This window comes from Nothobranchius furzeri, chromosome 7 (assembly GCF_043380555.1).
Source record: "Nothobranchius furzeri strain GRZ-AD chromosome 7, NfurGRZ-RIMD1, whole genome shotgun sequence".
NCBI classification, from domain to species: Eukaryota; Metazoa; Chordata; class Actinopteri; order Cyprinodontiformes; family Nothobranchiidae; genus Nothobranchius; species Nothobranchius furzeri.
The window spans coordinates 51,018,390-51,043,161 of NC_091747.1; the positions used below are offsets into that span (position 1 = coordinate 51,018,390).

The 24,772-nt window shown below is 42.6% G+C and overlaps 2 protein-coding genes across 2 annotated transcripts; one reads left to right on the forward strand and one right to left on the reverse strand.

The window, feature by feature from the left end:
• The first annotated feature begins 173 nt into the window (after window positions 1–173).
• wasf3b (WASP family member 3b) lies at window positions 174–12,602 on the forward strand. Its single transcript, XM_015955201.3, has 9 exons — window positions 174–286; window positions 6,517–6,673; window positions 9,624–9,758; window positions 9,829–9,982; window positions 10,400–10,517; window positions 10,636–10,817; window positions 10,891–11,169; window positions 11,255–11,568; window positions 12,185–12,602. The coding sequence occupies exons 2-9, from the start codon at window positions 6,541–6,543 to the stop codon at window positions 12,340–12,342; spliced, it is 1,473 nt and encodes a 490-aa protein (XP_015810687.1). The 5' UTR covers window positions 174–286; window positions 6,517–6,540; the 3' UTR covers window positions 12,343–12,602.
• A 6,600-nt stretch (window positions 12,603–19,202) lies between these two features.
• On the reverse strand, window positions 19,203–21,190 carry gpr12 (G protein-coupled receptor 12). Its single transcript, XM_054751187.2, has 2 exons — window positions 21,058–21,190; window positions 19,203–20,425 (listed from the first exon to the last, which is right to left on the reverse strand). The coding sequence occupies exon 2, from the start codon at window positions 20,411–20,413 to the stop codon at window positions 19,385–19,387; it is 1,029 nt and encodes a 342-aa protein (XP_054607162.2). The 5' UTR covers window positions 20,414–20,425; window positions 21,058–21,190; the 3' UTR covers window positions 19,203–19,384.
• Window positions 21,191–24,772: the final 3,582 nt, after the last annotated feature.

Consider the following 24,772-nt stretch of genomic DNA (forward strand, 5'->3'; position numbering starts at 1 on the left):
CCAACTCTTAGCCCGCCCCTTCCATTCGCAAAAGGCTTTACGTTGTAGGGAGGTTCCTTGTCAGTCATCTCTTTACAGAAGTTCATTCGTTGATAATAATGCCAATCATGGGTTCCATCCCCCGTGCGACGATACGATTGGTTGGGGAATCTATTGGGCGTGTCCTCGTCAAAGGATTTTCCCTGGAGTAAGCAGACGGGCTGGAGGGATACAGGATGGCAGAGCTAATAGGAGTGTCTAACGGGACATACGGACGGACTGATTTCTTCTAATATTTCAAGTACTGGTGAGGACCTCGTAGTACTTTTAATGACAAGAAGTAAAATAATTTTTCATAACTGTGACATTTTTGTGGGTGTTTATTTAGACTCTTCTTATTTGTCCGAACTAAGTAGTCGAATAGTGGACACAAGCTAGCTAACCAACTGGTCAGTAGAGTGGACCCCCAGTGGAGGATAATACTCTATGCTGAAATGCTGGATATTATTGATATTTGGGCGGTACTTAAAAGCTTCTCTTAACCGGTAAATAAATACTGGAAGTGTACTGCTGATTTTGAAACGCTCAAACCGAAAAGGGGTTGTTTAATGTTGGATTGGGATGGTGGGAAAGTAGAGAGAGGCAGGGATGAGCAGATGTGGGTCAGTCCATCGTTAACGGGAAGCGACGGTGCGGAACAGTGATTGATCTCGGTTATCATAAATTTACGCCTGTGTGTGTGTGTGTGTGTGTGTGTGTGCGTGTGTGTGTGTGTGTGTGTGTGTGTGTGTGTGTGTGTGTGTGTGTGTGTGTGTGAGAGAGATAGTTCGCGCACTGTTATTTTTAATGCATAAATCTTTAACAGTGCTTCCCTCAAATACAATATTTAGTTTATCAAAATTGAAAATAAATTATTAAATGTTGAAATATCTTTTAAACCAACTTGTATTATTAGGAGTTGATTATTAATGCCTAAAACTCACTTGTTTGGAGCTCATCTCAGGTTAATTGTGTTTTTAGTAGCTTAAATGTGTATTATGTAGAAATGAAGTAAAAATTACATCTTGTGGTAAAATTTGGTTATTTACACTTTAAACAACTCTGAAGCTTTTTGCCAGCCGTCATGAAATCACAATTGTCTACGATACAGTATTAGCTCGCAGGAGACAAGGCAACCCCACACTCACTGTTGGTAAACAGTCGTTACATCCCTCCTTCCTTTGTTTTGAAAGGAGAAAACTCACAATACCCAGAGCCAGCTGGATATGAAATATGTTTCAGTATAACCTCCCTTCCAAAATGACTGAAACACCAGACTCTTTTGGGATTTTCTTACTGTAAAATTCTCACTATTTTCTTACATACTGCACCTTTAAACTGTCAAAAGGCACACACAGACACTAAATATAAGAAGTCCTTAATATTCACCTTTATTTATTTAACTAACAGCCTTAAAATAAAAACTTTTCTTACTGAATTTACTCAAAAATAAGCAAACCAGTCTTTTTTTGTGTTTTCTTGTGAATAATTTCTCTTAGATGAAAATAAAATCAGATTATTTTATCCATTAGGATTATAACACCTTTGGAACATGTTTGTATTAAAAAGTCAGACATGTTCCCAGAAATAATCCAGAAGATCTACGTGACAGATGCAGCTTCGAGGTCAGCTGTCAAGCTTTACGATGCTAATATTTTCAATGGTTGTTCCACCAAATGACAATAAATAAATTAAACAATCTCATTTAAAACATCTCTAAGTAATCATATCCTTAAACATCACTCCAAAATCTTAATACAAACATTTGTTTGATAGTATTATAAGATTATAACCCATCCCTAACAAGTGTTTTGTTGGCAGGATAAAAAAATGATGTAGTCTTTTCTTTATCCAACATGTTTAACCCAGATTGCATCATGTGTTTTGGAACAATTTTGGACCACCTGGATATTTATGGAGAGAACAGACTCACGGTAGATCTTTAACATTATATTTAGGGCAGTGTGACCTGGCGTAATCCAGGATGCATTATTCACAACATCAGAAACCAGCAAAAATAATTAAAGAAAGAAATACACGAAGCTGTACTCAGAGAATAAATTAATAATGACCCTTCCCTTTTAAAACTTAATGGAGTTCTCACATCTGTAGTAAGGTCTCCTCCATGGCATCCCTGAGGATCAAAGGGCTCTTTCCCAGCAGCTGATGGGGTCCGTTCACACATGGGGCAACCTGGTGTGTTGTTGGACGTTTGTTTGGCTGACTGTGCATGTTGTGTTGTAATAATTAAAGCATGCATCATCTCTTCCTGTCTGAGTAAGTGGTGGATGAAGGAGGAGAGGTCCACAGCTTCTGCTTTCATTGCTTTATTAGTAAAGGGGCCCTTAAGGAGAGACGAGGGTGTATTCATGGGAGAGCTGGGGCTGTTGCTGTGTGAACGGAGCTCTATTGTCCCAGGAACCTTTCAGTGGCTTCCCCGAGGTTCCTGTTCTTACCCTTCCCCCAACCAGATCCTCTCTTTTTCCCATTAACGCACACACATCTGCTTCGCAGCGCATTTTACACACGCGCACACACTCACACTGTCGTATTCACTGTATCTCATCTGTCACACTCTTATCCTCATTCATCCTCCCTCCTTTTGCCTTTCACACGGCCCGTCTCTCTTCCCTCCCTGCCTGCATGTCGCCCCTCAGCTCCCTCATTATTTCGCCTCATCGGTGTGATTGTCATGCAAGCCAGACGGTGCCAGCAAAAACATGCAATCTTCTCATTTGCATCGCCTCATTTCAGCACAACAGAAAGCTCAGTGTTTACAAAGTGTTTATAACAACATTTAAACGCTTTTGTTTTTGGGGACAATCCGGTCTTTGCTGGCTGTGTTTGTTGTCCTCAGCGGCAACGCATGATGGTGTAATTTTACACTAAGTTGTCCCTTGTTGTCAGGATGCTGCTGGGCTTTAGAGTTGTGTCTCCAGCTAAGAGAGAGCGAGCCACAGAAGACTGATGGTGGAAATTGGCTTGAGGATGAACAGAAGTGTCTCTTTTCAGTTGTGATGACACAGGGATGCTGTGGTTTCCTGCTGGGATTAGGTTTTAACTTATTTTTGCAATTCAGTCTCAAATTATGCATCGTTTCTACTTACAGTCAATAATTTATAGTTTTGTTGAGTTAACAAGAAATCATATTTATTCCAGTTTTTGTCAAATGTACCTGTGTGCTATTGTTAGCCTTCTGTCAGACCGCCAGGTCTCCCGTGTCTCTCCAACCTGCTTTTTCCCCCGTTTCTTAGCTGAACTACCCGCGAGAACATTCTGATTGGAAATGGGTGTTCCTGTCCGTTCTTCTGGATGCTTTATGAGCCATAGATGTATTGTTCTGGCTAAGTGTTTGGACAGGATGGAGCAATGTGACATTGGTTGGACCAGGAAACAGGAGTCAGACTCACACTTCAAAAACAGGAAGCAGGAAGTGTCTCTGATAAGAGGGTTTCTCTGATGCTCCCTGTGTAAATGTCTAATGTCCTTTGAACTGTAGAAAGTTTAAAAAGTGTCTGATCAGATTGAATCAGAGCTGTAGGGTGTGGGGGGTGTGAGTATTGGGGAAAAGTTATAAAGCTTACTTTTTTTGTTTGGCCTGGCTGATTAAAATTTTCCTCTCATTATTTTTAGTCTCAACCATAATCTCTGGTTGTGTCAGTTTTCCAGCTGGGCCTGTGACAATCTGGCCTGGGATTAGTTGGCATGCTGAATCTTCCTCTAATGCTTTAATCTCTCTGCTGGTCGCCAGCAGTCTTCTGGCGTTGGCACCTTGTTGGTTTTCTCTCACAAGGCTCTGGTCAACCGCCCACCCTCACTTAGTTTCATACTGCATGAAAGTGAAAACATTAGGATAAGTTGTGGTCTTTTACAGTGATCCCTTGGTGAGGTAGTGGTGGTGGAGTATGTCTAGGTTGACCTTGTCCCTCTGTGAATCATTTTACTTGCATTTGGCATAATTGTTGTGTTTTTTTTTAAATTTAATTTCTTAAACTAGGGCTGGGCGATATGTTGATATTTTTAAAATATTGATAGAATTTCAAGCAAGAAACAAGATGACTCAGTAACATTTATATAGATTTAAATGTACAACCAGTGAATTTCTAAAGTTAGCAGGCACAGCTACCACTAGCTGTTAGCTTGCTCCATTTCTAAGTGGTCATTACATGTATTGTCACGTGTCTGCTTGATCAGGAAACCTCTGAGTCAACATTGTACCTTTAATGAATCTCATTTGGCTTTGTGGTTTTTATTTGTTTGGGGACGTTTTTTTATGTTTTAGTAGGGATGTCCTGTTCCCATATCGACATCGGAAGTAATTCAATATTGGCCCAAAAACACTGTGTCGTAGCGATGCACTGATTTGAAATATTTGGGCCGATACCGATATCCGATGTTAATATCACTGTTATGGCCGATAACCGATATTTGCAGATACTGATATACTGATATTAATGTTTTTAAAATCAGCAGATTTGATACAGAATGAAAATTATTAAAGCTGAATTTATGTTATTGAGTACACACATTTACGCTGCTGAGATGATTACAATCACTGTCACTTGACTAAACAAATACACGCCCCCCCCCCCCAGGGTGTGTGTGATGATGCCATCCTCTGAAACAGATAAACAAATGGCAACAAGATGGAAAAAATATTTGCTAATATCGGCCCAGTTTTATTTATTGGACCAATACGATATGTTTAAAAGTGACTAACATTGGCTGAGACCGATATTGATGTTGATATACCGTGCATCCCTGCTGTATCAGATTATATCGGACTGCATCAAAAATCTCTGATCCAAGCAGTCTGTTAAGGTTCACATTTTTGTGACCAATGGTTACAAAAAAAGTCTTTTTTTTTTCATACTTACTGGTTCTTGTCCTCCGATGGAGTAATATCACTTGATCAAGCCTTTCATACATTCCACACTACGAAATAGGTACATGTATGATTTGTGCTAGGGCTGCACGATATTAGGAAAACCTGCGATATGCGATAACAGTGATTAATATTGCGATGACGATATTACTTGTGATAATTAAAAACTGAACTCAGGAACAAAAACAATCAAAAATAAAGCAATTAAAAAATGACTAAAAATCATAAAAATGAGAAAGGCAAAAGATGTGAGGAAAGGGAAAATGAAAATGAACAAGAAAAGGCAATCATTGGATCCCGGGAAAGGTTGAATCAACAGAAAGAGCAGAACAAAGCTAACTCAGGTGTTTGCTAATCATCTAAATTAAGTGTCAGGGCGGGCATCTAACCTAAGAGTACCCACCCAATTGGCCAAATGGGTGAAGAGGTCTATTTGATTTGTTAAAAAAATATCATGCCTCCATTTGATTGACAGAATGCATTATGTGTAGCAAACATTTGAGCTGACCATTCATTGTGATATTTATCTGTTTTTTGCGATATGCATATTGTGCATGCTGATATTGCGATAACGATCTATTTTCGATATATTGCGCAGCCCTAATTTGAGCCAATTTTGTATTAGATCGATATCGGTCAATAATACTGAAGGCTGTAATATCGGTATCATATCGGAAGTGAAAAAGTTGTATCGGGAAATCCCTGAGTTTTAGTTAACCTTTTCACAGTGGCAGTTGTCGATGTTCTGTTTATCCTGCTTGTGTGGAGAGACGAGCCAAACCCCTCCCCCGCGTAATCGGGAAACAGGTACAGAGAGCTGCAGTGACCAAAAAACCTCAGAAACTAAATGAGTCAATACGGTGAGATTCCAGCCATGTTTGCCTTCATAACTTTTGTACTCGAGGGGTGTGTGCTGGTGCACCATCTCCAGGGACTAGCAGTGAGCCAGATCAGAGATGAGCTCTGATCTGAAGTTCTGGTGTCTTATATCCTGATATTTAGACATGATTGGCTAACAGCAACACAGCTCTACCACTGACTCTGTTTGCTTTGCAACATTGATGTTTAATCTCCACACATAACCCAAGCCTGGAAGAGTTCTGCTGTGTGGTGGAGTTGCTAATGCTAACAGTTAGCTTCTACTAGCCAAGTGGTTCCGTGCTCTCTCCTGGACGCTAAACCAACAACAGCCTTCCCTGTTGTGAGTCAAAATGGGGGAGTTTATGAACACTAAGTGAAAGTGTGACATAGATCAGTCAGGCTTTTCAGATCCTAGAGTTTCACTGTCTATTTTCTATCAGAAGTAGGAGATAGGTGTAGGAGACTATTTTCATGTTCAGCCAATTATAATCAGATAATAAAAAAATGTTTTTTCAGTGAGGTACCACTTTTAATATCAAGCATCTTGTTGATAACATGTGAGCTGCTGCTCTTTGGGTTTAATGAGTCGGTTTGTCTCTTGAGTATTAAGAGGATGCCTTACTTCAACTTTATAAACCACTGCATTAATCATTAAAGTAATTAGGAGTGTAATTGATGTCTTGCTCATTAACATTTAGACAAATTAGATGCTGACTAGCTAAATCTGCGTGTGTGTGGTCCTTGCCGTACAGTTCGTGTGGGTGTGAGGCCTCGCCATGCCGCTGGTGAAGAGGAACATCGATCCGCGTCACCTCTGCCGAGGAGCGCTGCCCGAGGGCATCGGCAGCGAGCTGGAGTGTGTGATGAATAACACACTGTCTGCCATCATCCATCAACTCAGCAGCCTTAGTAAGATGCGCGCGCACACACACACACACACACACACACACACACACACACACACACACACACACACACACACACACACACACACACACACACACACACACACACACACACATCCTCGTCTAGCAGTCGTTGTGTGGTCATTGACTTCCATTAATTTAGTGACTGGATTGTGCCTAACCTTAACCATAACTCTAACCATAACCAGTCTATTCCTAACCCTAACCTTAACTAAAACTCAATTCACACCTTACATCTAAAACTAACAAGTACAGCTCTGTAACATCGTCCCAAAGTGACGACCAGCAAAATGTCCTCACTTTGGTACTAATGTCCTCAGTTTGCAAGTAGAGCTGTCATTGGTCTTCACTTTGATGTATAGACAAGTACACACACACACACACACACACACACACACACACACACACACACACACACACACACACACACACACACACACACACACACACACACACACACACACACACACACACACACACACACGCACACAGAGTCTTTCCAGTAAACAAACTATAAAAAGCTCTAAATTTGGCAGAAACTTCAAATAGAAACAGATCTAAACTACACACCACCAGGGTGTGTGTGATGATGCCATCTAAACTGTGTGTAGCCCTTTTTGCAGCAGATCACATGCTTTCATCGTTAATCCCAAAGCTGTAATTGATTTGGGGGTTGTCATGGTTACAGTCCTGGGGTCAAAGGGCTTACAGCCGCCCCACACACTGGTACATGGAGCGATGAAATGTAATCCTTTCAGACAGTGGAGCTAAACTGAACTTATCGGCCTGGCCATGGACATGTGACTGTGCACTTTTACTGTATGTGTGTTAGGGTGTGTGTACGTGTGTGTGAGAGCTGTTGGCTTTTTTTTTTTTTTTTTTTTTTTTTTTTTTACTGAAAATGTAATGGACCATCAATCTTCCGTTCACGTGTCCTTCATCCTCATCAGCAGCTGCTGTTCAATTAAAACCAGATTGCAGTTTATTTATTTATTTATTTTAGTCGTATCGATTCTGTCTGGATCTTATTGTGTCACGTTCCTGCAGTGGGAGTTGGCTTCTCCACAACAGCTGTGTGAGTTAAATATAAATGCCTGCACAGGCCCAAATGGAAGAAATGTACACACTACATACACTGGTGCATGTTTATGTGCACACGTGTTGGCCATGAGAGGCCAGAGTTGATGGGCTCAGCGTGCCGGATCCGTGATTCTTCCTTCCTCTAAACGTTTTTCCCGCTGCCCATCCTGTCAGCAGGGGAGACAGAAATAGCCTTGAATACAACAAAGGACTCTGTGTTCTACACAGAAAAAGTTATTAGAGCCATTCAGACACTATTTTTGTTTGTTTTTGTTGTTGTATCTGATTATTTAGATTTATTTGTAGTAAAAAATGTTCCTTGTGTAACTCCTGACTCATTAAAGCAGCAATTTGGGGTTTTCCCCCTTTCAGGAATTATGTATGTTTTAGTGATTGTCTTACTGTGATATAATGTAGGAAATACGTCTTTTTTTTTTTTTTTTTGCCAAGCCTGCCCCCGTCCCATGGTCAGCACTAACCAATAGCGTTTAGACTCCGCTTACAGTACAGGCGTTAATCACAGAGAGTGCTTGATCGTTTAAGTATGTACCCTGGTTGATGCAGAGTTGGCGACCTTACTCGTGGACTAGTAAGTCACGTAACATGAACATAATAACTGTAAACATTGTGTTTTAGCTCTGCTTTGTTGGCTAGAGGTGCACATTCATAAATGGGAGGAGTTGCTTTCAGCCTTATAGAAATGTAGAAAAAAGTAGGTCATGATGTGATATGCTTGTCAGCCTCTAGATGGTGCCATCAGATAAAAGAAAAATATGGGCAGCTACTTTAAGCTGCAATACATTTTTCCACCTCTAGATGGTGCCCTTTCACAAAAACTCTGGATTTTTCTTTAAATCCAGAATAAAATAGTTATTTAACGCTTGTAGGCTACTTCCTCCCCAGATTACTTTTCTTTTCCCAGAGGAGAGACATCTTGTGTGTTTCTACTATTGGAACTTCAGGGTATATTTACTGGGAATTCCTGGCATGCTCGTGTCTCCACTTCTCCAGGCCCGCCACACGGGCTGTTTTACGGAACCTTTGGAGTGTCTGAACAGGGGTAGGTAATTGAAAAGGCCCGGTGAGGTCGCCGAGTGGAACATTTGGTTAACTCACGCTGATTGGTTGTAACTCAGTAGGAAATGACATCAGCAGACGTCGTCCAAAACAACCGGCATTAGTAAAATTAGAAGAGTGGCTGGTGAAGCAGAAGGGAAGCAAAAGCTACGAAGCACCGTTTGCGCTGCTTTAAAAGTCATCGCTACTAAACTCCCATCACCAAAGTAGAAATCCCCCAACGATGTATCATGGAGCTTTGTTGTGTCACAGAGCACCATAAAAAACTATGCTTCTTCTGGTCATTGAACGTCACTTTTTAAATCACACAGCTGCAATCTCCCGGCCCTCTGAATGGATTAAACTATGCCGACCAGTGGACACTGTTTGTCGCTGACCAGTGACATCACTCACAATAGGCTGACGTCTGTGCAATGTCCTGAAAGGGTTAGGGTCAGTTAACCTCTCCCAGAAATGACCCTGAAGTAATCACAGAATCACCATCTGCATCTGTCGGATTTAAAAATCCTAAAATATAAAGTGACTGGAGACTTAATACAGCTTCTTTTGGTCACTTGGTCAAGACAAACATAGCTCGATTCGGAGGGGGGTTATATAAAGCTAATGTTAAATTATTCACAAGAAAACTTCTTATGCGGGGTCATATGATCGTTTTGTGTCACATTATCACTTTATTGATCAGGCTTCAGTCCCTGTGGAGATCTACTTGATAAAGATACCGTCTCTTGTTTGTCTTCTGTGTCTCATCCCTTTGTCTTTTTGCTCGTCTCTTTCAGGTAAACACGCGGAGGACATATTCGGCGAGCTGTTTAACGAGGCCAACAACTTCTACCACCGAGCCAACTCTCTGCAGGACCGCATCGACCGGCTCGCCATCAAAGTCACTCAGCTGGACTCCACTGTGGAGGAAGGTGGGTGGAAACGGACCGTAGGACAGCTGATTGTTCCATATTCCTCATCTGTTTCTCTCTTTGCTTTCAGTTTCTCTGCAAGACATCAACATGAGGAAGGCCTTTAAGAGCTCCACCATTCAGGACCAGCAGGTGGTGTCCAAGAGCAGCGTGCCGAATCCTGTCAAAGAGATGTACAATCTGAGCGACAAGCCTCCTCCTCTCACCATCCTCACACCCTACAGGTCGGTGCCGGTGGTCTTTCAGAGAAATCAGAATTAATAGTCTTTTATAATAATGGAGATTTCCTTTCAATTGTGCATTTTGGTTTTATGTGCTTACTGAAAAATGCAACTTTTTACTTTTAATATTTTTACATTTTCACTCATATTCATAACAAATATTTACATTTTGATTAATTTTATGCAATGAATTGATATAAATGTAAAGTATTTTTGCACAAATCTTAATTCTGTTCAATTAAACCAGACCATAATGTGTTTTTGAGTAAACTCTTAAACATATTTTCTTCATTCTATCAGGTTTTCTTTTGTTCTTTCACATGTTGGTCACTTCGACTTGAAAGGAGTTGTTTACATTAATTAACACATTTAAATAAAATATCAGAATTCAGATGAACAGTCTTGGTGTTTTTTCTAAAGGGATGATCTCAAGGAAGCTCTCAAATTCTACACGGATCCATCCTACTTCTTTGACTTGTGGAAGGAGAAGATGCTGCAAGACACTGAGGACAAGAGAAAAGAGAAGAGGAAGCAGAAGGTTCTGGGATTTAGTTTTAATGTGTCTAATGATGTCATTTTAATCTTCTTCCTGTTTCCTTCCAGTGAAACTTGTCCATGAAAACGTCAATAAAGACTTTGTTGTCTCCTTGTTGCAGGAGCAGAGGCGTTGTGTGGACGGGACGCTGCAGAGGGAGGTTAAGAAGGTCCGTAAGGCGCGGAACCGTCGGCAGGAGTGGAACATGCTGGCTCTGGATAAGGAGCTGAGGCCGGACCATCGACACACCATACACCGAGACAGAGCAGCGTCCTCCGAGGGGTCCATGTCTCCAGAGAACAGGTAGGTAGGAGCAGTTACTTATGGCCATTGCAAGGCGAACAGCTGTTAACCAGCGGTCATATGTCCTCACCAGGGGTCACAGTGTGGATCAGCACCACTACCCCAACAGTATAAACCACGCCGGCCACGCCCACACCTACTCAGGACCGCCGCCCAGCGTCCTGGCCGCCCAGATGGCTGCTGGGCACGTCGCTCGAGGAGGATCTGAACACGACAGCAGAGGCAGGACCATGATGGCCTATCAGGGGGGAACGCTGGGCCGCTCCCACCACCACCACCAGGTCCCTCTGCCGCCTCCTCCGGCTGAGGTTATGAACGGTGGCCCCATGTCTCTTCCACCTGTGGACTACAGGTAAACACTGGCTTCACTGACTCAGATGGGCTAATACTGCCACCTAGTGTCACAGCACAGCTCTGACGTTGTCCCCTCTCTACAGTATGGACGGCTATGCCAACACCGGTCCTCCTCCCCCTCCCCCTGCACCCCTCATACCTTCCGCTCAGACGGCCTTTGCCTCACCACCTGGTGGCCCGGTGCCTCCCGGACCGATGGCTGTGGCCGGCGGGTACGCTCCACCTCCTCCACCTGTATCTGGAGTTCAGGCAGCTCCGCCTCCTCCTGGTCCTCCTCCTCCACTCATCCCAGCTGGTGGCTCCCACTCCACAATCCACAAGATGTCGTCCATGGCACCGGCTGAGAACACGGCGATCAGTGATGCTCGCAGCGATCTGCTGGCGGCTATACGAATGGGTAAGAGCTAGAAAGTGTTCACATCAATATTTATGGGAAAATATTTGTTCCTGGGCAACTTTCAGTGAAAATATTGTAATAAAAGGACAAATGAGACATATTTAAGGTGTGTTTTTCATATCTGAAGCCATTAAATGTAAGTTTGAGCATCCTGCAGAGAAACTGTTTGTTTTTGACTCATTAATATAAAAGTTTATGATGAATACAAGGAGCTTATAAAAGTTTTGAAAAAGAGAGATTTTCTGTCATTTAATGATTTAGTCCAGAGTCTGATCCAACTCAGTTCACTTTGAAAAACCTTCAGCAACAATCTTACACAACTCATCCACCAGTAGGACACGTTGCACAAGTTTTCCACAGTTCTCTGCTGGAAGTCAAACCCAGTGGGATAAAAGCACTAAGTGTAGCTTAACAAGTGCTTGTTTTATGTTATAAAAACGTACAGTTTTTGGCCAGACCTCCATCTTTTCTCAATATAATGTGATCTTTGTTCAAAACTCTGGTATAAAAAGTGGTAGGCGAGTAATCCCAAACTTAAATAGCACAGTGAAAATGCTGTTTAGTAACCTCAGCAAAGCGTGACATTAAATATGTTTTATCAATATTTCATTTCCAGGCATCCAGCTGAAGAAGGTGCAGGAGCAACAGGAGCAGCAGGCAAAGAGAGAGCCGGTGGGAAACGACGTGGCCACCATTCTGTCCCGACGCATCGCTGTAGAATACTCCGACTCTGAGGACGACTCGGAGTTGGAGGAGAACGACTGGTCGGATTAACACACACACACACATAGCATAGCATAGGAAAACTACTGACACACACGAGTAGAAACACACCCTGTTAATCTCACCTGGAAGAATCCTCACTGTGACACACTGACAGATAATCACATGCTGAATAATCTAAATGGTTAAAAGATGCTGTACAGAGACTTGTAATATAACAGTAATGCTGACCACTATAAACCATTTAACAATGAGCTAGATGATGATACCCCAGTGGATGTTCCTCTACCTGTTATAACACTATAGTCTACGTTTAAAGGTGCTTTTTTTCCTATATAGTTGAAGCTTGAGAGTGTTAGAATTATTAGAAATGTTTCCTTTTGATATAACCTATACATTTTTTATGTTTTTACTAAAATGCTATGTCATAGATCATATTGTAAGCTGAATATAACTGGAAGAGTGGCAGATTAAAGCCACGGATCAACGTGCTGGTGTTCATAATGCTGTGCTAATGGATGGAGTATATGCTGTAAAAATAAGTATTATAACTGAGCCACTTGCACTCGCTCTGTAAACTTTGCCCCGGAGAGAAATAAAATCATGAATGAAGGATCACGGCAGAGCCACCACGTCTCCTTAGTGTTCCACTCGCATCCACAGACAACACATACCTGCTTCTGAGTCTTCAGTTTCCATAGCAACAGCACCACTTTGAAAGGGGTTACCAAGGAAACAGAAGGGTGGATAAAAAGCAGGGCAGTGAGCCACGCACGGTAAGGATGGAAGGGGGGATAAATCAGTGGAGGCAGGAGTTTTATGCACAGCACATGTTTGTCTTTAATACAAAATTAACAAGATCTCTCAGTAGAGTGGACTAACCAAAGCAATAAAAAGTACAACTATGACGCCTTGGAAAAATAGACACCACGTTCACACAACTGTTTGTTAACAATATCTCAGTTAAGTTAGTGCATGTTGATTATCGTTTATATGTTTCGTTTTGCAGAAAATTAATTGGTTGTGCCGTTTTCATCCCGAAAAGTAAAGTGCATTTCACATTGAAAACAAGATACTGTGACCACCTCATCTCCACCTCCCTCTCAAAATCACACACAAACTCAAGTACACACACACACATTCACAGGCCCTTGAGTGTTTTGATATTTAGCTCTAAATTAGCAACCATCAGAACAGTCCCATCACAACACTGCAAGAAATGCAATGTTGAATTTACTTAACCAAGTTATGTCAACTGGTTCCACTAGTTGCTAAAACGTGAAGCATAATAAACATGTAAGTTTAACCAGTGATGTAAAAATTACTTGATTTTTTTTAACTTAAGTAAAAGTACAGATAAAGGGGTAAAAAAATTACTTTGGTAAAAGTTGAAAAAAATCCAAGAAATCTTTGACTTCAAGTATTGAAGTATGCAATATCAAATGTTAAACAATAAAAGTATTTAGCTAACATTAAAGTACTTTTGCCTTTGGAACTGCAGTCTGGCGCGGATGAGGGTGCTGACGGAGGTGGGGTGGTGCTCAGATAAAACGCTAATTAAAATACTTTGATTTTTGAAACTTTTTAGAAATGTTTGTGAAGTAAAAGTAAAAAGTAGACCTCAAGAAAATTACTTAAGCACAGATACAGAAAAATTGCACATAAGCACAGTAACAGAGTATCTGTACTTCATTACATCTCATCACTGCTTTTAACTTAAAAACTAAGAACATATATTACTCTTTGCAATGAGGTTTAGTGAAACCAGTTGACATGACTTGGTTGAGTAAATTCAACATTTAATTTCTTGCAGTGTAGTATTATTTTCCCTAAGAGAAAAATATAAATAATAGTTGCTTATTGAGTAGATGAACAGATGTGTATAAACGTGAGTAATACATCCAACATCACAGTCCTGTCCTTGAATACAAAGCCCTTGTTCACCTGCTCAGGAAGGGACTCATTTGACAATACACCAGTGGTTTGCTCAATTCATCCTGAAACGTTTGTCTTTTCAATCGACCCAACCGTTCACTTACTGCTGCATACTGAAGGAAGGAGAGTGAAAAGCAAAATATTTCTTCAGCATGCCTTATTTACAGAAACAAAAACTTCCCTGTAAGAAATTAAATGTTGAATTCAATTAAAGCAACACTACACTGAAAGAAAATGTCTGTTGGAATTACATAATTGAATCATGTATATCGGTTGCATGAAATTATATAATAATATCATGCCAACATGATAAATCCATGTTCTAATAACATATACAGAATTCATTAAATACACTGATATCATTTCCACAACCTCACCAAAGCCCTTTTTTCAAATGATTACAGGTTGACACACTGGGGGGAAAAAAGCTTCAGTGAGATTGTCGAAATTATATCAATGTATTTTGGGAATTCTGTTAAATACATGGTATTAGAACATGGTCATTTCATGCTCTTACAACATGAAATGGTCATGTTCTAATTACTTGTATTGATCAGATTGGCATTATTGAATTTATTAAACCAAAACATAATTTAATTGCATGCAACCAATGTACATGATTCAATAATGAAAATCCAACAGACTTTGTCTTTCAGTGTAAATGAGATGTCCTACTGGTTGAATGCAGAATTATGGTTGTCATAAGCAACCTGCTGCAACCTGCTGTAGCTAGTGCTAACAACGAGCTAACGCAAGCAAACTAATACTAAATAAGCCACAAAGTAAAAAGATCCACCCTGCGAAACAACAAATAGTATTACTTACAAATCCACTAGCAAAAAAAGCCTCCAAATACATAACTCTCTTACTTTTATTTCCGGGCTCAGCAATATTTTTTTTTCTTGTGCATTTTATTGATGATCAGTGAAGTGGATAAGCTAACTGCTAGCCTTTATATTAGCAACTTTATATTAGCAACCGGTGAGTAAACAGCTAACAGCCACAAAGCAGGTAGAGTGCTCCACCTAGTGAACTGTCCCGTCGCAAAACTGTCAAGTACAGTTTGTGGTCATCAACGGGCAGCAGAGTGTGGTACAATCTGAAGTGGGTAAAGTTTCTACCTCATTAATCACTGAAACTCACTTTGTAAACAATAGCTTAACGTGTTAAAACCTCTTTAGTGTTGCTTTAACCAAGTTATGTCAACTGGTTTCTGCTTAAATGTAAACAGTAATATAATGATGTAGAACAATGTTTGTTACTTTTTACAATTAAGCAACTGGTTTTCAGAGGTGTGACCAAGTCACTGCTTTGCAAGTCACAAGTTAGTCACAAGTCTTTCCGGTCAAGTCTTGAGTCAAGTCCAAGTCAAAGACGTCCAAGTCGAGTCCAAAGTCAATGATGTGGAAGTCCAAGTCAAGCCCAAGTCCTTAACCTTGAATTTTCAAGTCATACTCAAGTCATCTGTCCAACTTCAATTTAATGACAATGATAATAAATGCTTCTTAAAGCTTCATTTATTTGCTCAAACAAGCAGAAGTGCAACTGAAACTGATTATAAACAAAGTGCTGCTGCAGTTAGCAGAACAAGATCACACCCAGAACCAAGAATGAGATGCAAGTCGATTCAAGTCGCAACTCATTGGCGTTAAAGTCAGAGTCAAGTCGTAAGTCTTTATAGATTTTATCAAGTCAGAAGTCATTAAAATACTGACTCGAGTCTGACTTGAGTCCAAGTCATGTTACTCGAGTCCACACCTCCGCTAGTTTTAGTGAAACCAGTTAACATAACTTGGTTAAGTAAATCCAACATTTCATTTCTTACAGTGTTGAGAGGAGGAGGGGCATTTCTGCTCATTTGAGTAACTACTACATTCAGAAAAAGGCTTGACAGCGCTGTCGCATCACACATCAGAATGAGAGGTGAAGTGGTGAAAAAAAACTTTTCAGCGACTATAACAAAATAGACTTTTCTCTCTGCAAGGTAAAATAATAACAGTTGGTGCTCATCGAATAACTACAGTGCACGAGTTCACATCCACGGGCTACGTCTCCATGCTTCGGAATGCTCACGGTTTTCCAGTTTTAAAAAAAAAGTTTTGCACCTGATCTGAGGCCACAAAGAAGAGGAACTCCATAAAAGTTCGGCTTGACGAGATGAGAAGCAGCAGGGATAGAAAGAAGAAGCATTGTTATTATTGTATTTGGAAGTAGCCGTTTTTAGCTCATAAGCTCTAAAGTAGAGTCTAATATTGATGACGCAGATAGAAGACAGCAGGACTAGGACTTCATCTCATTCAGAGTTCATTTTTAACACTTTGGCTTGAACTGCTGGTCCCACCTCCATCCAACAAGCTCTGCGAACATGTAACGAGGCCACTTCTCGGAGAACTTACAGGAAGACTGAAGGTGTTAGTGTCTAAGGTCAGGGTGTCAAACAGGAAACGACGATTCAGTATGAGGGGGCGGATTACAGTCTGCACGTAACGCAGCTCACACCGATGACACACACACACACACACGTATTAAAGGTAAGAGGAGAATGTAGATGTGATGAAAACAAAAGAAAAATGTTCACAAATGGAGAAATGAGGCAGTGATGGCCCAGGAGTGAGTACCGGTCACCGAAGCATCACTTCAGCGCTTTTATTCTCCGTTACACCCCCAACTGGACGAACATGACGGCATGTCACTCAGCTGGGAAAAGACAAGCTGGGACGTGGATGTTATTGCTGTCTGAGTATTGCTTCACATCTAATAAACAACCACCGTTCCGGTAGGTTCAGTTATTGCTGGCATGGCCTGGAGAGATAAGGAATCTGATGCTTTTGAAGACCAAAACATTCAAGACGGTGACTCAGAGCAGTGTAGAAGAGATGCACAAGCTGTACCAGGGATAAAAAGGTGTTTTTCTAACAGGACGGAGCTCTTTATGACCTTGTGACGATTGTGGCTCTGTTAATGCGGTACATGTGAGCTACTCTTATACATGAAATTTTAGGGTCATGATGACATCAGGAAGTCATGGCCTGCGGCGGCCGTGTGTGACCCATCATACTGAACACTGAGAACAAAATGAGCATTTGTGCTAATTACATGCAAATCACAGCTCGCTTCATGAATTTAGATTTTAAATAATGAGGTTGATGTGATGCTCATTGGGATTCAAAAATGCTCCGAGGAAGAGCAAGGTGGATCTTCAAGCAATGATAGACCTTTTGAAGTGGAGTTTTGTAGAAAGAATTAACATTTTACATTGCACTTGAACTGCTTCATTTAGGAGAAATAGAGAAAAAATTGGTTTGGATTGATGAGCTAACTGCTAGTTTGAGGATAATGACATCTTAAAAGAGCATTAAACTCAAAATGTTCCTAGAAGATTTCTGAATTCTAGTTCATCCGAATCCTTTAAAAGTTTGAGGTTTGGGAAGTTTCCTGGACTAGCCGTTAGCTTGTTTCATTCGCCTCTTACGTTGACACTTAAATCTGGAAACCATGTCACTCATGACTTATCAGTTTTCTAGTTCCAAGTAGAAAAACCAGGGGTTCGCTATATATGTGCTCAGTGACCAGGCTAACTCTGGCTTTCCACCAGATACGTACTCATCGCATAACAAACGTAATACGTAGCTATTAGCCGCCCTTATAGCCAATGGGTGTGTTTTCCACTAGGAGCATCTTGAATGCATCCCGGAAGGTGTTGCAATGCTCTGCTAGATTTGCAATTCCGATGTTTATTTATTTATTTTTTTGTTTACGAGCTATGCCATCAGAACATGTCGAGCTCAGCAGTTCGGTTCAGGCCTGACAGGAATTCCAAACCGCAGACCTTTCTGATTCGCGCTGATATCTTTCTCCTTGCTTATTATTGTGTGAACTGGCAAAATCTTGCGTAATATTAAAATTTTCCACTGCTTTTGTGGAACCCGCTGCATGGAACGCATTCACTGTTCACCTGAAAAATGCTTTTGGTAGGAAGAACCGCACGGCAGAGATCACGATGAAAATGCGTCTATTACGTTTTGCGCTGCTTACAATACGCACCGTATTCGCACCCGGTGGAAAGCCCGGGTACAAGATAATAATGAACGTATCTGCTTTCTATGCATTTAGACTGACTGAGGAAATACAGCACCTATATGAGATACAGGCTGACAGCAGTGAAATTAAATCATTTATGACTGGATCTATAAGCGTTTTTCATGCATCCGACAGCCGTAATGGTCAAGGTTGCTCAGGAACCTTTCACTTTTCAAGTCGGCATTCTGATTTTGGGAGACGTTCCTTGTTGATTTAGAATTTAGACGTTTCAAACTTTCAAGAACAGAATAAAAAAACAGGCCATTATTTCTCCAAACTGCGGTTGTTCAAAGAGCTATAATCACAAGAACCGGAGCTATCCTTTCAATTTAAACAGCTTTCCGAAAAGCCAAGAAACAGAGAAGATTTAATGTGATTACATAATCAGACACGCCTCTGTTTGGTTCGGTGCCACCCCACCAACACAAAATGCAGAGTGGCTGTGGGGGTGGGGAGTGATTAATGGTGGGACTTAACCGATGGACTTAACGCACTCACGCACAATCTAAAGCAAAACGAGGAGGAGGGAAAGTGAGGGAAAACGGGTGAGATGAGGAGCAAAGGATGCTAGATTTCTTCCCCGGCGTCTGTGGAGCAGATCAGAGAGCATCAGCTCTATTTTTAGCTCTCCACGGCTGTTCAGCTTTCGACACACGTTCAGAGCGCGGCGGCGGCGGAGCGTTGGGATGCTGTTCCAGACGGGCTTCACCTTGGAAATGCCTTTGTGTTCCAACACTGATGTGCAAACTAATTATTCCTCCCTGCATCTGAATGAAAACAACCAGAGCTATGGAGGTATATACACGGGCCGTGGCGTGTGATCCACTCAGCTCGCTCTGCAGAAACGCAGACTAAGGTGGGCGGGGGACAGCCCACTTACTGGCCTTTAGTGGGGGAAGACAGGAAGACACTTTGCTCCAGCAAGGGAAAGAAAACACCACCTATCCCAGACTGGTCCACTCCAAACTGAAGCAGCGGCCCTCCACCTCCTCCCCAGCTCTCTTTGGTGCTGGACGGTTCCAGCGAGGAGCAGAGCTGACCCAGGTTGCCTCTTCTTTTGCCACCTGGGTCTGCTCAGTCAAACGTCGCTGGGTGTCCGCGCCCGATGGGCCACACTGGCGGGCACGCAGCCACAGCACACTAGCCACAGCGCCTTCTGGATCTCCTGGTTCCTGAAGGCGTAGATGACAGGGTTTATGACGGAGTTGTAGGTGGCAGGCACCAGCGTGGCGTACGTGTAGAGCGGAGGGTAGGTGTAGTCAGCGATGAGGGAGTAGACGGTGAAAGGCATCCAGCAGGCAGCAAAGGTACCCAGAATGATGGCCAGCGTGGACACACCCTTACGTGTGGTGACGTAGTGGGGCGAGGCGGCCAGGAAGTGGTGCTGGAGGGCAATCTGGTGAGCGTGGCGCATCACAATCTTGCAGATCTGGACGTAGAGTTGCAGCATGAGGCCAAAGAGCAGCAGGAATGAAACAGACAACACGGCGATGTTGTTCTTGGTCAAAGGCCTCACCACGCTGCATGTGGCCTCCTCTGCCAGGCAGTTGACCCCTGTGACCGGCAGCAGGCCGAGACACAAAGAGAGCCCCCACAACAGCACCAACATGGTGTAGGTAAAGGCTGCCGTTCGCTCCGAGTTGTAGGTGAGGGCGTAGTACAGCGACAGGTAGCGGTCAATAGTGATGGCCAACAAGCTGAAGACGGAGGCTGAGAAAGACGCCACCACCAAGCCCACGGTGAGCAACTGGGCCGAGTCGGATTGAAGCAAGTAGGCACAGGTGAAGTGAAGTACGAGGCCCAGACCGGCCAGGAGGTCGGCCAGCGCCAAGCTGCCGATCAGCAGGAACATGGGTGCTCTGAGCGCGGGGTTCTGCCAGATTACCAGAACCACCAGTGCATTCTCACAGGCTATCAGAGTACCCGACGAACACAGAACAATGTCCCAGGGGTTGACCAGAAGTGGCAGCTGGCTGGGCGGGAGGTAGCCTTCCCCTGGAAACGTCCCCATGCCGGTGCTGTTGTCAATGGCCCCCTCGCCTCCAGTGACCCACTCTGTGGTGTCGGGGCTCAGCCAGCTGGGGGAGACCGGTGGCTCTTCACTCATAGTGCCCCCCGTCTGAAACAAGAAACAGCAATCACACAGATGTAAAAAATAAAATAAATAAAACACCATAAATACAAAAATGTCTGCACTCCAGCTCAGACTAAGCCCCTGCAGGCAGCTCCGGTTTTCTCCAGGTAGTACTGGATGTACTGGAGGCATCTGAGAGCTGCTGAACCTGCAACAAATGCCTGATAGTATCAGGCTGATAAGAAATAATGGTGTAGCCTATGGTTAACAGGTAATAAAAGCCAGATCTGCTGGGGTTTTGGAGACAGACGGAAGTTATTGAGGCTTAGAAAGACAGAAGGTGTTTGTAAAATTAAACTAACAGAGGAACTGGGATAAAAACAAGGAAATGTACGTTTTGCGCGAACTTTGAGGCCACGGTGATCGACAAACGCACTCTCCCTCTGGGTCTGTATAATAACAACAATACCACAGAATGAAGCGCCGCACCCGTCGCTTCACCCTGGGCACCTTGCGTCCAAGAAACAAAACCGGCTGCTCCACGTCAGCAAAACAATTCAAGGGGTGGTGAGAAAAAAAACGTACCAGAATCAGGTTGCAAATTTTCCGAGCGTGTAAAAAAAAAAAAAAAAAAAAAAAAAAAAAGAGGGAGAGATGCTCAGTAATCTCCTGCCTACCTTGACTCGGTGAGGTGAGACTCCTCCGGCTAGATGGAGGCACGAGAGCCTTGGATTTCCATGTTCCAGGATGATGCGGCGCCGCGGACGCAGCTCGGAGAGAGAGAGAGAGAGAGAGAGAGAGAGAGAGAGAGAGAGAGAGAGAGAGAGAGAGAGAGAGAGAGAGAGAGAGAGAGAGAGAGAGAGAGAGAGAGAGAGAGAGAGAGAGAGAGAGAGAGAGAGAGAGAGAGAGAGAGAGAGAGAGAGAGAGAGAGAGAGAGAGAGAGAGAGAGAGAGAGAGAGAGAGAGAGAGAGAGAGAGAGAGAGAGAGAGAGAGAGAGAGAGAGAGAGAGAGAGAGAGAGAGAGAGAGAGAGAGAGAGAGAGAGAGAGAGAGAGAGAGAATGGAAGGGGAGAAGAAAGGAGCGCGAGCGGCAAAGCCACTAGCGCCGCATCGCTGTGGACCGTGGCTGTGCAAAGGAGCAGCGCGCGGAAGGGAGGAACAGGAGGTGCGAGCGTGATGGAGGGAGGGAGATAATGGTCATGATGATGATGAAGAGTCACAGAGGAGCCAAACTGGTTGAACTGGTCCGCGATCAATTACAGATGTGTTGATATGGCCTCGATTTATTTATTTATTTTTATATATAAAAGAAACATGCAGCAGGTCTGATGTGTCCCATTTTTATTACATTTTGTCCCACAGCGCCTAAATATTCAGAGCACCAAAACCATCCACACTTTTTTTTTTATTTCGTAGGATGCTCAGACTCAAGTTTCAGACACGATGGTGGATCCAGAGACTCACTTTCCTCCTGCGACGCCCTGCTATTCTGGTCCTGTCTGTGCCATTAATGTGTGTCAGCCTCCTGCCTACTCCTCCGTCTTCTCTTGTCACCTCTTTCTGCACTGACTCCAACTCATCTGACCACGTTAGCAGTCCAAAAAAAAAAGCCTTTTTAAATTGTAAATTTTTTAAAGTAAAGAAATAAACAAATAAATGAATGGACCCAACTTTCGTAAAGGTCACCAATCATATTCTAATTCAACATGATTGTAAGTCATGTTTATGACTTATCTCCTTTAAAAACTTAATTTCAGTTTAAAAATAAACAAATATTATTTTGATGGTCACTGGGTTCATGTTACCATCTATTGGCCAACAATTGTGGGTTGCCATAAACAGTCTCCTTGTCACAGCGAGGCTGGCGCTGTGGAAAATGGCAGACTAGACAAATCAAGCCACTGCTTCTGAGCCCAGAAGTTCAAATGTCAAAACAGTTGTAAAATAAGCTTATAAGTACAAATTAGTACTTACCCTGTATGATTCGTGGTGCTTTCTCTTTTGCGAACCTGGCCTCTCCACGGTTACTACAACCTCTACACACTAGATGTCACTTTGGTGTTCGTGTTCCATATTCAAAACACACAATTATGACTCTAATATTGATTTCAATGTTCATGATTTAGTACCTGACAAACTCATTTTACGTCCCATGTTATGGTTTAAAACTCTTAAGCCCAGCCCACGTTGAGCGTTTTTCGTCCATCCAAGACAAATCCCTCGTTGTGAAATCGTGAAAAAACCCATTGACCGTGAGGGTGATTTACTCGCCTGTGTTCGTCCAGTGGGATCGGCCCAAACTATGTCAGAAAACCTACAACTTCAATCTGCAATCGATCAAATAAAATACACCCAGGGAATCACGCAAAAAACATTGATTGGGACTTATTCGCTCTTCCATCTCAGGAACATTGCTGAGTCCCTTTCTGTCCCGCTCTGAACTTGAGACAGTTCTCCACACCTTCATCTCCTCACGCTTAGACTACTGTAACTCTCTTTTCACGTGTCTGAGCAGAACCTCCCTGAACCGTCTACAGGTGGTTCAGAACGCCTGTGCTCGACTTCTGACCAAGTTCTCCAAACACACCCACATCATCCCGCTTCTCCTCCAGCTTCACTGGCTGCCAGTCAACTTCAGGGTTCATTTCAAGATCCTGGTTCTGGTCTATAGGGCCTTACATGGACAAGCACCATCTTACATTGGTGATCTTCTTAGTCCCTACACCCCCAGCAGGTCCCTGAGGTCCAGTGATCAAAGCCTACTGGTTGTGCAGCGCACCAGGCTAAAGGCCAAAGGTGACAGATCATTTGCTGCTGTGGCCCCCAGACTCTGGAACCCCCCCCCCCCCACCCCCCCCCCGAGCCTGAGATCAGTGGACTCAGTGGTCTCCTTTAAAAAGCAGCTGAAGACTCATCTGTTCAAGCTGGCTTTTGTGTGACCTTCTTCACCCTCTCCTTGTTCTGCTCTCCCCACCTATTCCACCTTCCTCAGGATCCACTGATTTCCCTCTTTCCTGTTCACGCTCTTTACATTTTTAAACCACAATTGTCTATTTTTTGCTCATTTTAAATATATTTTTAACCATTTTCTAAATTATTTTTTATAATTTACATTTTGTTTTTGTGAAGCGCCTCGTGATTTTTATCTTGAGGCGCTAGAGGAAACTTTTGTCATTCCGCTCCATCGCATCATCCTGTCCACCACACTAACAGAGCGCTGTGATTGTCAAGACACATAACTGTCGAGCTTGCTCCAATAGAGCGTAGCTAGACCGACACGCAGAGCAAAACCACCATTCTGCTTCGGCTGCGGTCCGTCTAGATTTCTAGGCTAGTGTGCCTCCTCTCTAGTTGTCACAATGCAAATGAAGAAATCCAGCTGAAAAACAGCGTGAGCCAGGATTTTAACCTATTAAGTCATAATTATGGTTTGGATCTCATATTGCATCATCACTTTGAAACTGATTGACTCTAAAAGAATAGTTAAAACTTATGAGTCTCTCATGTTTTTAATCCCACATTATATATATATATATATATATATATATATATATATATATATATATATATATATATATATATATCAGGATTATATACTCACAACCCAATACATAATACTCTGTATTGGTTTTTCTTTTAATAGTAACTTTCATAATAAACTTTTGTTTAGCCCTCCGTACTTTGGGAAAGAATGAATTATTAAATGCTCCGACTGAAATAGAAAAACAGAATATGACATGTGAGAGTTGGTAATATAGATTAAGGATAAAAAGCTTGCAACAACGCCACCCTGGGTTTTATTGGATGGCTCACCCCGCCCTGCAATCAATCTAATGTGAGCCACCTGGCTCTGAACTGGGATGGGACCAGACAAGATCTGTCTGTCCCATCACAAGAAGTACCGCTATATGCCACTGGGGGCGACGTCGAGCACACCACCCATGAGTCATCACAGAAAGGAGAGAAGACTCTGAATCTTACGGTTTTATTATTTTTTTCTTTAAAACAGAAAATGATCGTTTCACAACAGGCCTTTTCAAGCAACCCCTCACATTAAGCTCGTCAACACCTACAAAACGGTATCAAAAGTGCACCATAGTGTTAATACATCTTCTCAAGGTCTAACATCTGTCCAATGATAATATTATCCTGTAATATTTATACAAATACCATTCTGTACACTGTAGAAATACACAACCAGGGACAAGGTGTCCTAGAAGTGGGACACCCCCCCACCTCCGCCTCCGATCCGCCCGTCATCCTTTACATCCATGACCAAAGCTCCGTCACAGTATAGAATAACATTGTGGGACGTGAAGTTCCAGGCCAGTATTACATAATGTGAATTAAATACCCATTCACCCCACACCCAAGGCAAAAACTAGAACACCACT